At 42.6% G+C, this 13,579-nt stretch overlaps 1 protein-coding gene across 1 annotated transcript in view; it reads left to right on the forward strand.

The window, feature by feature from the left end:
* The first annotated feature begins 7,454 nt into the window (after positions 1 to 7,454).
* PTPRN2 (protein tyrosine phosphatase receptor type N2) overlaps positions 7,455 to 13,579 on the forward strand; it is a 634,832-nt gene continuing 628,707 nt past the window's right edge. The window contains exon 1 of the mRNA XM_066200727.1: positions 7,455 to 7,681. Within this exon, the coding sequence (XP_066056824.1) occupies positions 7,540 to 7,681 (142 nt within the window). The 5' untranslated portion in view covers positions 7,455 to 7,539. The remainder of the gene's footprint in view (positions 7,682 to 13,579) is intronic.

Raw genomic sequence — 13,579 nt, forward strand, 5'->3', positions numbered from 1 at the left:
AGCAAGTGGGGGACACATAACCAGAGCCTCCCCAGCAGCTTCAAGCAACTACAGGCCAATTCTTTTAGAATGAGAAAGTGCAGTAATGTCATTCATCCTTTAATTGAGCACAAGAGGAGTGGGTATCCCAGGGGATTAGTTACTCGTTGTAAAATCCATTCACCAAGTATCAAGTCTTATAGATTAGCAAAGCTGGATGAAAATAGAATTTTTAAACTGTTTTTGAACTCTCTCCCATTAAAAGAACCTAATTAATTAAAAAAAATGTCTCCCTATTGACATTTCAAATCAATTTTGATCAATGGTAACCAAATCTAATTATTCATTGCACACCTAAGGGTTTCACGATGGTTTTGAAGAACAAGAACCTATTATCAGAAAACATTACAATTGTCTAATCCTTTCACCTGGATATCCCATTGTGGTGTGCTCAGACAGCAAGTTTTTAAGCTGTGCTGAGCCTTCTAAATGCCCATGAAAATCAGCAGAAATTCAGGTGGTTTTGTTTTGAAATCTGTCTCCAGTGACTACAAAACAGGCAAGTCACATTTCAGCCTGTGTTGAACTGAGGTGACAGTGGGTATTAGCAGGAAATACAGCCTTTCTCAGTCCGAAGAGACCAGCTCTGGAGCACCTCAGTTACCTGTGCTTGTTCTCACAGAGGCCACTCCTCTCCCAGGGAAGCTCAAATTCCCTTTTATAGCCTGACACGGGATATAAAGATGTCAGAATGGCCTTAGAGTTGGATTCATCAGTTACTGTAGCCCTGCCTTGAGACACAGGGGGTCTGTTCTTCACAGGTTCTGGACAGCCACACATTGTTACTTGCTTCACTCCTCCTTTGCCTTCTCTTCCAACATCTTCACACCAAACACAGCTTCAGCAACCTGTTTCCTGTAGGTATCACCATAAGTGGTATTTGAACAAGTCAGCTAGAATTTTAGATGAGTCTTAAACGAATTGGGTTCAATCCAGACCTGCAAATGCCTACATTAAGAGAAGCTGCTCTCTCCAGCATGCCTAACAAACCAGCAGGAGAGATTATGGAAATTTTCCTCACACATGCACACTGAAGTGGCTGGTCTGGTACCAAGGCTTCTTAGAGCCTTGGAAGTCAGCCCTGAGCACTCATATACAAAGATGTTTAGGTCTTCAGTTAATGTGAGTCACATCTCCTATTCTCACTGGTAATTTTCTCTAGCTGCATTTCATCTCTTAGGCCTTGAACATTCCACTTTAGGCTCCTTTCCAGAAACACATAAAAACCATTATCATTCTGCTACAGCACAGGGAATAAAAGACTGGCTCACATCTTAGCAGTCATAACTAAAATCAACCTACTTTTTTTTTTTTTTTTTTTTCCCTTTTTAAACTTCATCAGTTGTGCACTTGCATGGTTCTCTAGGATTTTTCCTTCTAGCTCTGTATTGAACTCCTGTTCCTCAGTGATGCTGAAATAGCTAGAGTAAAACTTTTACTGTGCACCACAGCAAAGACATTTTCTAATACGATTTTGTAAACAAGAAAAAAAGCTTTAAAATAGCTGAAGACAGCCAGACAACATCATTCTTAGATATAATAGAATTGCTATGATATTCATAAAGTTGATCATACCACTATCTTCCATTAAACACTCTGATATCTTCTAGACCCTGCAAATATTTATTTTCGTGCTAAACTGTATTCATTATGAATTCATTAAAATTTTTCTAAGGCTCTGCTAGTTTTATAGACATTAAATAAAAATACTGAAAATCAGTAATTTCTGTACCAAATGCTAAAATCCCTTCAAGTACTTTTAGTTGCACTATGAAATATTCAACAATTGAAAAAGAAAGACCACAATCACTGTTGGTATGACCTTGGACTATACATTTTCACAACAGTTAAAGACTTTTTCCCTTTAGGAACTTTGTATTCCTTTGTCCTAAAACTTTGTCCCTGAATTCAGAATACAACCAGCAAACTGAAATTCAAGTGAGTATTTGTACTGCTGTGGAGAGGGTGGAGAGATTGGTATGAATTTAGGTCTCAGTTGTCCAGGCTACTGTAGAGCTTCTCATGCTTTAAACATTCTTATTGTCTCAGGCTTTTTAGATACATTGTTTATAACTATTGCAGAATAAAGTCTTTCCTTCTTAATTGCTTTAAAATATTAACTATTTAAATTCTATATTTTTTAAAAAATTGTACATAAGTTATACATTTTCTCTTCTTGAAAGGATCAAATACACAAAGCTATATAACCACACCTGTACTTTTTCAATACACATGAGTAAAAGAAGCTACTGGTTAAGTACGTAGTACAAAATTTCTATGAAACTTTCTTGATAGTTTTTAATACCAAGGGCTATTACAGCCTCTGCAGTACAGTTGCAATATCCCCCTCACATAATTTGAATATAAATCTTGTGACTTTAAACTTTCCATCAACAATAGTAAATAAATGTAACTAAGATATGCCAGGATATGAACGTGTGAACAGTTCTGCAGTCACTGTCTGAGTGTCTCTGCAAGATCACCCTGAAGAGTGTCCAGTGCATGTCAGCTGCCAGGGCAGAGTTTGACTGCTCACACCAACCACCTGCAGAGTGGCAATTGGTGCTGCTCCTCTTGTAACCATGGCACTCCAGGATGTGGCTCTAGAGATGGGTTTTGTGGCCTCATTTTTAGCAGTCTTGTGAAAGAAGTCCTCAAATCACACAAGTGCTGGAGGCTCACTGCTGCTCAAGCAGCTCCTTCTGCCCTCAGAAAGGTGTGGTGAAGGTTACATGTGCATCAGAGCCTTCAAAATCTCCCTCGGTGTCTGTAGATACATCCACAGGCTTTGAATATTTTACCCACATCCTCTCAAGCTGGAAATAATAAAACAGTACAAATTCTGTCTTTCCTGGACACAGATATAGCACAAGCCTCTCTATCTCCTTCTCTCTTCTTTCACCCTTAACCCTCCAATTCATCTTAAAGCTCTGCCAAGATATCTAGGTTACTGAATCTGAGATAAACTGCCTGATAGGTATTGTTCCCTGTGGACTTTGGGCCCATTAGCAGGACAAATGATCAGCAATTAATGTGCTCAGAAGTCTTGATTTGGGAAGGGGGGACTGAAGGGGACAGGGGGATGAGAGGAAGAAAGAAAAGACGGTAATTTTAATGCTTCTTTTTTCTCTAAGGGCTTGTTTGTGCAGGTAGAATGTATTTAGCATAGCTGGAACTGACCTTTTGTTCAGGCTCTTCTTTATACTTGGATAAACTGACAAATAGCTCTGTGAGACTTATATGAAACATGCAGTTCTATCCAGTAAAAATGTACAATTTCTACAATCACACAGGTGTACCTATGCTTATAATTCCCATTTGTAATTAAGAAATAGACCTGCAAAGCGTTTCAAACATGACCTCAGTAACTAAGTACACAGTAAAACTCAGATGTTACCTTTGTGTTGTAAGTTCTAATTCTTAGCCTCTGACTATCCTGTATTATTTAAATTCTGTTTACAACATTTTATTCATATCGCAATTATTTACAAATTGATAAGTATTAAGAGGATTTTCCCTTTGTGTGTCTTTATGCCTAACTTATTCTCTGGCAATGTTCTACTTTAACTGAATCCTGTGTTTCCTTTTTACACCCAATCAATGTCTGGTTTGTGTAATTTTGGCACTTTCGGTTCTTACAACTCTAAAAATTTCTCAATTAACTCAATTCTCAGCCAATTCATTAACTACTCCTAATATTTCATTCTAAACAATAATAAATCAACAAAATAAATCCTATAATGATCTTCTTTCCTCTCCCATGCTAAACTACTACTTATGAGGCCTTTTCTAGCAGGGTCATTTGCTTTTAATATAATCGTGAATGGCCCAGTGAAATTGAGAGAGGCTGACCTAAATATCCAGAGGTTAGTTCATGTCTTTGAATCAACCAGAACAAAAATTTGAACCTTTACAATACCAGGCTACACAGGTGTCCTGGCTACTGGGCTAATTAACCATCCTGGGATGATTTCTGGCCCCTTCTGGATCATTTTTTCTAGCCCTTACTAGTGAATTTTTGATTAAAACATGTATATTTCTCATGAAAAGCCTTAGTCAGACAACACAGCATTTTCAAACAGAAAAGTGTTCCCTTGAAAAACTCCTGTTCAGCTGTGGTTGCCATGGATAAGGATGTAAATCTTTCACATGCATAAAATCATATAGATTATCCAGCTTTCCTTCTACTTTGCCTAGCATGTTTTTCACATCTAAATGGGCATCATAAAAAGACTTAGCTCCAGCAATTAAGGACATGCTAAACCTCAGTGTGTTATATACTGGGCTGAATTTTTCCATTCTGTAATTTCCAGTGTCATTCTTTCATGAAGCCTCACACTCACCTCACTCTCAGACACATTAGCAAGGGAGAGTTGATATTCCACCCTCTCAGCCACCATTCAATATCTTTAGAATCCCTTACCAAAAAGATTTAAATATGCCCTTACAGAAATAATTTGCTGATACTGTGTTTTCAAAACTATCAAATCCTACAGTTCTGTTTGAGCCCCACAACATCCCTGACTTCATGAATGGAGTAATTTCTTTAGTCTTTCTAGAAATTCCCACGAATGACTTGCACACTTTAGGATTTCTTTTTCCACAGTTCAGAAACTTATTGAAAACATGGTAACAAAAACCACAGTCAAAACAACCTCACAAGGTTGGTAGACCTAAACGTGGATGCTTAATTTATTATACAAACTATTGAAAACCTTGGCACTGATAATTGTCTTGATAAAATGCCTGTGAACCAGCAAGGAGGCTGCATGTGACATGTTATTTACACGGTGATACTGTTTTTCATCCAATTTGCACACAGACTCAAGCCTTGCAGTTTTTACACTTCATTAACAAAAATTCATTATACCTAGTACACATTACTTCAATCTGTCTGCTCCTGGGGCTTTAAGACAGATCTGTGTATCTTTGTTAGGTGAAGCCTACTACAAAACTGTAAAGTACAGGCAGGCAGGGAATGCCTTGCACTTCCCAGTCCTGAGAATCACTACTTGAGTTATCTCCAAATGGCTTATTCACCTACTGATTGACTCTTTACTCTTTCCTTAACACCTGACTCCTGTCTTTACTGAATTTGTATATTCAAGGATTTCTTCCTGTCCTCGATGAATGCCTTTTCTTGGCCTGATTTTTCACATTGCTTGAAATGCTGTTGAACAAATGTCATTATTTTGCTAATCCTCTGCACGGAGTGGCTATGAGAATTTGAATTTCCTTTTAAAATCTGCATAGTATTTGATCATAAATTCACAGGAAATATGCAAATCATTCCTTGCAGAGCTGCACTGATTCCCAGTAATATCACTGCTATTTTGTATTTTGACGTACAACTTGTTCTCTTGCTGTGCCTGCCATTTGCTGCTTTCTTACCTTCAGTTGTTTTGCAGTTCTCTGCTAATTCTGATGACCTTTTTCCTTGTTCCCACTACTAGCTTTTAAAGCCAGATGGTTTGCATAACCCATGAGAATATACTAATTTATGTTTCAGCACTTTCATTTCTCATCTTGTCCTTTCCACAGAATGCTTTTCCCTCCTTTTTTGTTTCTCCCCTTTTAGTGCTCAGATTTCTCTCAGTGTCGTCAAAATTGATCTTTTCTGAGGTAAAGGGACCTTTTGGCTTAGTGAAACCATTCTCCTGCAAGACATAAGCAGTCATGTAACAGACCTCAAGAGCAGAAATATACAAAAAAACCATCCAGTATCAATACATTTTTTTGAAATTTTCTGTTTTCTGAATCAAGTATTTTTTGAGTCTGAGTCACCAACCCTAACCACAAAAGAAAGGAGGTGACTTTGCACCAGTTCTAGAAGCAATGATTTTTTTTCCAGCACAGAGGTTCATGCTTTTCCCACAGGGCAAAACTGAGAGGTTAAGAGTTGTCTGCAGATGCCTGTAAGTGCTGTAAGTGCCCCTTGTTCTCCCCATGAGCTCCCATCCAGCCCCCCTGCCCCAAGTCTTGGAAATGAGCTAGGAGAAAGGTCTCTGCTCTTCCAGAGTTAGTCTGTCCTGTGGACTTTTGTTGTTTGCTTTTCTGCTCCATGCCAAAGCCACTTCATATACTACAATTTTTACTCTTTTTAAATACCTTGAGTGTGTCTCAGTCTGGTTAAAGCCAGAGATGAAGCATGTCAGGTATAGTTAGAGCTGTTTACCTGAAGTAAGAAGAAGGTTGTGGGAATCTGAAACTTCAGGGAGGAATAAGTAGGTGTTTAGGTGACAGAGGGGAGTGGGACCAGCATCACTTGGTGTGGCATGGAGCTGGCTGTCCTGGCCAAAACCACATCCCCCTGTATGAAGACATGGCACCTGTGCTGTGTCACCTTGGTGGCTGTGACAGCTGCGTTAAAGTCTGAGCCTTGCTACAGCGAATTTGTGAGTAAAGGAGAGCCTGTGAACCAGGAGGGATTCCGTGAGCTTGAGACTCCTCATCCCTCCTTGGCAGCCTGGACTGATGCTCTCACTTTGTGTGGAGTGATCTGGGGACAGGAGGGGGAGGATTAACATGTCACACATGTGGATGTCTCCCAGGCAAACTCACAGAGGTATTTACCTGAAGGCTCATTAAATCCTTTGGAATAGCCGCTAATTATCCGTGGAGAAAGCATTGGTACAGAAACAGCTGCTGAGGAGGCCACAGGGAGGATCTACTCAGCTGGCACATGTTTCAGGACAAAACTTTGATAGGGTGAACTGGTTTCACAGAATCCCAGAATTTTTAGGGTTGGAAGGGACGTCTGGAGATGAGCTTGTCCAACCTCCCTGCCAAAGCGGGGTCACCCGGAGCAGGTGACAAAGGAACATGTCCTGGAGGGTTTGAAATGTCTCCAGAGAGGGAGACTCCATGACCTCCGTGGGCAGCCTGTTCCAGTGCTCTGACACCCTCAGCGTAAGGAAGTTCTCCCTCTTGCCGAGGTGAAACTTCTTGAGTTTCATTTTATGGCCATTGCCCCTGTACGGCTCCATTGTTTCCCTGTGCAGGTGTGTGAAACAAGCACGTTAACTCCCTTCCCGTGCCCAGCCATCTTTACGGGGGCTGCCGGCGGAGGCAGGCGGGATCCCGGCCTCCGCCAGGGCCGGTGAGGGTCAGGGCGCAGGGGGAGCCCCGGCGCTGCCGCTGCCCGGCGGAGCCGCTGCCCGGGGGAGCCGCTGTCGCTGCCCGGGGGAGCCGCTGTCCCTGCCCGGCGGAGCCGCTGTCGCTGCCCGGGGGAGCCGCTGTCGCTGCCCGGCGGAGCCGCTGCCCCGCGGCCCCGGCGGGGCGGGCAGGGCGGAGCGGGCGGCGGGGAGCGCTCCCCCCTCCGGCTGCCGGGCGGGCCGGGGCGGGGCCGGGGGCGGGCGGCGCTGGTCGCTGTCCTGGGTGTTGAATCTGCTGCGGCTGCCGGAGCCGGGGAGCGGCCGCGGGAGGCACAGGGCGGGCGGGCGGCATGGAGTGAGGGCTGGCGGCGGCGGGCAGGGGAGCGGGGCATGCGATGGGCCAGGCATGATGGGCGCGCTCGGCTCCGTCCTCCCGCTGCTGCTGCTGCTGCTGCTGCTGCTGCCGCCGCCGCCGCTGCCGCAGGTGCTCGCCGCCGCCCCGCGCATCCAGCCGCCGTCCGCGGGGGCCGCCGCCGAGGCGCGGATCGGTGAGTGGGGCGAGGGGCGGGGGGCGCGGGGCTGCGGGGAGCGCTCCCCGCGCTGCTGCCCGCAGCTTCCCCGCGGGCAGCTCGGCAGGGCCCCGGCGGCCGCGCCCGCACGGCGGACGCCGAGGGGCCCGTCCGCCCGTCCCTCTCCGCCGGCCCCGGATAAGCGGCCCCGTCCGCCGGTCCCTCACCGCCGGCTCGGGATACGGAGCTCCGTCCTCCGGTCCCTCACCGCCGGCTCCGGATAAGCGGCCCCGTCCGCCGGTGCCTCAGCACCGCCTCCCGCTGCCTGTCGCCGTCCCCCGGTCTTTCACGACCCGCTCCCGGCCCCTCGCACCTCCTGCCCCCGGCCCTGCCCCAGCGGCGTGTCCCGTCTCGGGGGCTCCCCTGCGGGGCCGCTCTCACCCGCTGTCCCCGCATGCTGAAAACTTCCGCTCACGAGGCCCCCAAAACCGAGGTGCGCCAGTGGCGAGTCCCCGAAAATGCTTCCAGCCTCCGAATATTTAACCCTTCTCCCGGTTTGCTGGATTCAGCCCGCTGAAGCGCCTTTATGTTTGAAGGAGACAGGAAATCTCCGGGCCACAATCCCACAGATGCATCTGTGGTGGAGTCCTCCCTCTAACTCATGCTGCTGGAGGTGGAAGTCAGCACTGGCTCCGGGTTAAGGCTCTTTCAGAGCTGTCAGAAAATCCCCAGCGCTGCCCAGTGCGAACCATTAAGCAGCCGCTTTCTGTTGAGACGTTCTCGACCGACCCCATCTTCGTTTAGAAGGTCCCATCTGCATTAAACATCCCCACCTCCGAAGTGACCCACGCCTGAAAACAAACTCTGTGTGTTTCAAATCGATCCAATTCTCCTGTGACTCTCTCCCTGGCAGTCCTTTCCTTGCACTGAGACACTCAGCACTCTATGCTCACCTGAATTGTCTATTAATGTTAATATCTATTAACAGAGTCAATTTAATTTCACTTACACTCTCTTCTCAAAGCTGAATGTAAGTCAAGGAGGTCATCACTAAGAGAATTTTGTGCTTTTCCCCATTTTAATATCTACCTGGGGCGGTTTTGGGCGGTTTTGGAGATCAGAATGAAAGCTAAACAAACTAAATCTTAGAAATCTATTTCCAAGACAAAAAAAAATTAAATTCCTTTAAGAAACAAAGGAAGCCTTTCAGAGGAATATTGTTGAAGTTTTCCTCATGTACATTCTGTTTATTAAGAAGGAATTAAAATCAGCTGACCGTGTTTTTAATGAGGCTTCAGTCAAGTGGCAATAAAAATGAGCTATTATGCTTGCTGTAGTGAAGGTAGTGATGCAAGGTTTTAAGGAGAAATGGTTTGGACAGGATTTATCCATTCCTCCTCTCTCCTGGTTGCTATAGATATAGGCTGTTTTTCCTAATCTGCTGAAGAGAAAGCTTGCATAAAAATATTGCAAGTAATAGCTGTAATTTTTACCTTTAATAATGCAGCAGCCTGCACTGTGCTTTTGAAGTAGTCAGATTTTGACTCTCTCTCCCCAAACACAAACTGCAAATCAGTTTGGGTCACAGAGTATTTTTTTCATTTGTTGTAGCTGAAACATTAAAACAATGTGTGAGTGTTTGTTACTTCCCTCCAGCTTCCCTGTGCTCCTGCCTCGGCAAGGATGCCTGCCTGCTAAGGCTGTCCTTGCGTGGAAGGGTCTGGGGGAAGAGCAGCCTTGATTTTACACGGCGAATCCACTGGTCTGGGGGTATAATCTGGAGGCATTTCAAGGGCAGCAGAACAATCTGAACCTTCCTACTTCTTGCTGGGATAGGGACCTCACTGATACCTCAGGGCTCTCTGTGAAAGATGGGAAGAGATTGATTGTGTTTGACAAGATGCAGGAAAATGTTTGCATTGCTCGAAGTGAAGCAGTTTTAGCTGTCTCTTCCATTAGAGTTCCTTTATTTCTTTTATTGACCAGTGTCTCAGATCTCATTAATCTTGAGTTCAAACTATTTATTATTGTAGATTCTGTTCAATTTTGGAGTACAATTTTTAGACACAATCAGAAGACATTACTGTAATTGTACAAGGTATCCAAGTTTTGGAATTATTTGTTGTTATATGTGAAAGATACTAATTTGGTTTCTTCTTGTGCACAGTCCCATCTTCTTTAATTGAAAACTGAAGACAGATAGATGCATCATGAGACCTCTAGAATGTGTGCTGAAAACTGCCTTAAAAGCAAAGTAATTGTAGAAACATATTTTTATTGGGTCCCCCCCCCCCCCCCCCCCCCCTTATTTTAGGAACTCTTCCTGAAAGTTGTTTCAGAAGCAGAAGTTCATGACCTTTACCATTTCATGGGATGGATTAATCCAATTTCATTCCTTATGGTCAACTTTTGTCTGCACTTTCCACTATAGTGAGCATCTTTAAATGTTGACCTTTAATTTGCAACATAATTAAAACTTGTTTAAGAAATTCGGAGATTTAAAGTTGGAGTTAACTAAGATACAAGATTTCTACTTCTTCTTCTTCTGCCTCTATAATTCTTGAAACTTTGTAGATTGTTCCTGTGGGGAGGTGTTTTGTTAAGGTGGTAATTACCCACAGAAGCACATATTCTTCCATTTCTTGACATTTACCTTTCATCATTCATCATTCTGTGATGATTTATAGTAACATTTTAAATGTGAACAAATAAGGAAAACTACAGTCTTTTTCCTCTCTCATTTTCTTGCCTAGGTCTAGGCCAGGAGAGATATTCTTATCTTTTCCACAGGAAAAAATCAACAAAATACATAGTAGTATTCATTAGTCTTTAATGAAACACTGGGGTTGGGAGTTTAATATTCTAAAGAAATCTTTATTCATTTGTAAGACACAGTTCATTTAAGATTATGGAACTTCTTTTTAAGTGTTTTACAAAGTAATCATCTATGGAAAAATACATTCTGATCATGTTTGCTCAATTCCAAAGGTTTGGGTTATTCCATTCTTCTGTTGATGGTCATAACACTAAGCAGTACCTTCAGTAAAAAACTGCAGCTCCCAAATACTGAAATATTTTCATTGTACAGCTTTTAAAGTAGACTAATTGATTCAGAAAGTTGCAATGGTACTTTATTTTCATTTTAGGTAGGCTGGGTGAGATAGAGAACTCAATAACAAAGTGAGCTGTGAACATTCTTAATCATGTTCTTTCATTAGTACTAAAACAGCAATACTTTATAGCAGAAGTTGTCCTCATATGTTTCAGAAGAGAGTAAATGTGCTTGCTGCAGTGCCTTCACATTGACCTCTAATGTGTAAAATGATGCTTATAACCTTCAGCCAATATGATTTTGCAATATAATTTGATCTTTTGTGCTGTGTGCAAACCCATTTTTCAGTTTGCATTTTCCTCTTAAATGAGGACATTGATATGCTGTGGAGATTTCCCGAAACATTTGTTCCACACTCATTGTAAATTGGTTCCATACACTGTGCAAAAGTTCCTTCAGAGTTGTATTGAAGTAATCACAGGAAGAAATTTTGTCTGTCAAATGAGTGTGAGTTTAGTTTTTGACTTGCTAACAAAAAGACAAGTCACATTTCAGCTTATAAATATGAAATATACTCCTAAACCTTTAGCTGTGATTTTCTGACACATACAGTGAGCAAAGACAGCGTCTTACATTTCTCTAGGATTTAAATGTAATTGAGGATAGAAACTTTACTCAAAGGCTTAAAAAATGTCGCATGTTAAGTTTAGTACTTTCACAAAGTACTGTGTGCATATTTAACCACTGAAAAAATATTTTACAAGTGGGTTAGGAGTTCCAAGTGGCTAAAGTTGATCAGAATTAAGAAACTGCAAGAGCAGGGACTTCAGTTACTGTTGGTGAAAAGCATTTCTCCAGTATTGATTCTTAAATAGCAAGAGAGTGAAATAAAGAGTAGGACAGGTGAAAAAAATTCTTTATTTAGATTTTTTACATCTCATTCAATGTTTCAAATGCTATCCAAAAGAGGCAATGACAGAGAGCTTTTGTCGATGGTTGTTTCATGGGGAAAAGCAAATAAGTTTAGCTTGGGTTAGTTCTTGTTGGATGGATGTTACCTGAACAGAACTACCATAGCGGTTGTTCTTAGCCATCACTCTTAATGGCTTTGAAGATGCATGAGGACAGAAGTTTTGCTTCTTGCAGCAATTGAGTTGAAGCTCACTGAAGTCAATGTCAACCTTCCCATTGACTTCAGTAGCATTTGGATCAAAGTTCTGGTGAGAGGCTTGTAGCAGACTGGCTGAGAAAGTAGGAGAATTGGAGTGTTACCATCTGTTCAGTGCAAAAAAATTGCCTGACTTTCCAGTTGCATTAATTTATAACTTCTCATAGGCACTCTAGTTTTTTAATAACGCCTTTATTTGATGTAATTATTGATGGTGGAGTGTAATTTATGATATAATACTAGAAAATAAAAATAACAGCAAAATAATTTAATTAATACAAGGCTGTGTGCTCAGAATGTGAAGGTTTAAGTGTAGGGAAATGGATTCTTCCCTTCATCAAAATATTTTTGCGTATTTTACGTTATCAGTTACATTAAAAAGCAGCTTTAAGGTAGATTGATATTAAGCCATGTCTATCTGTCAGTTCCACAGAATTACAGGTAAGAACATGCATTAATATTATTTGTGTTGTGCCATGACTGTTCTACAACAGCTTTTTTTGCTATAACTTGTTTGTGTTCAAAGTTGCAAGTGGACGGGAAGTGAATTATTTCTTTATCAGTCAAAGGAAGCAGTTGCAGGGTGCTCTTAAGGTTGGTCATAGGATGGGATTTCTTGGGAGTTTTTCTGTGTTCTTGTTTGTCTTACTGACTAAGAGAAAACAGAGAAGCTTTTTGCAAGATAAGCTTGTCTCTGCGTCCTACCTGAGTGCACCCCAGCAGTTCTAAGCCTCAGCACGGCGCACCATCGCAGTGCCATGACGTCAGTCAGCCTGCTGAGAGGGAATTGCGTTCCTGCTGGTGGTTAGATCCCGGAACATTTGGGCAGTTCCTCTAAAACAGCCCAGGGCAGGTCGTGTTGACACACTGCTGATAGACAGGCAGTGGCCTGTGTACTTTGTGACTGTCAACAGTGTGGGTTCTAGACAGCACTGTGCTGAGACTGCCACGGACAGGAAGGTGCAGCTGCAGTCCCTCGGGGTGCTGAGCTCATTGAGAAGCAGGAGCTGAGGTCCCCTGTGGCAGTCAGATTTCCACTGCCTGGAAAGAGAGCATAAGAACATGAGCTCAGATGTAGGTGGTTGCCATCATTCATATGTATCCAAATCCATAAGAAGACTTGTGCAAGTCAAAAGGCAGTGTATATTCCAGCTGCCTGAGAATGATACATATTTTGGTCTCATCCCACTGACAGTGCAGCCGAAAATTTAGGTAAAATCTCTGCAGTTATTCATACAAAATCAATGTACCTACTGTCTTTCTAAAACCTGTGTTGTTGTTTGCAGGCAGATTTGGAAGGAAATTCAGTGACTGGAGGAAAGACTGATTTGGTTTTGGTCATAAATTGGACAGAGGATGGAAAGTCTCCAAGAGACAAAATTCACTGCTAGCTTCCGTCACAGGAGTGCTGAGCTGGATGTGTATTTGATTGGGTTCAGCATGGTCATTATTAATTAATCTAGGAAGGCAGTGAGCAATATTATTGTTGGTCAAACCATTTTATATTTGCAAATGAGGAGAAAGCAGGTGAAGAAGTAGATGAAGAAGGGAAGCAAGCAGAAGAGAAGCCAAGGAATAGAGAGAGGCATTTTGAAATGTGGATGTTTGAAGGATGGAATGAGAAATTAAATCTTTAGAATAGAAGATCAGAAATGGAGATTAGTGAGTTATATATGATCTGTAAAGATATAAATTTAAGATTAAATGGAGTTACTTT

The sequence above is a fragment of the Chamaea fasciata genome, unplaced genomic scaffold (assembly GCF_029207755.1).
Source record: "Chamaea fasciata isolate MVZ Bird 193981 ecotype frontalis unplaced genomic scaffold, bChaFas1.0.hap1 SCAF_1, whole genome shotgun sequence".
Taxonomy (NCBI): Eukaryota; Metazoa; Chordata; class Aves; order Passeriformes; family Sylviidae; genus Chamaea; species Chamaea fasciata.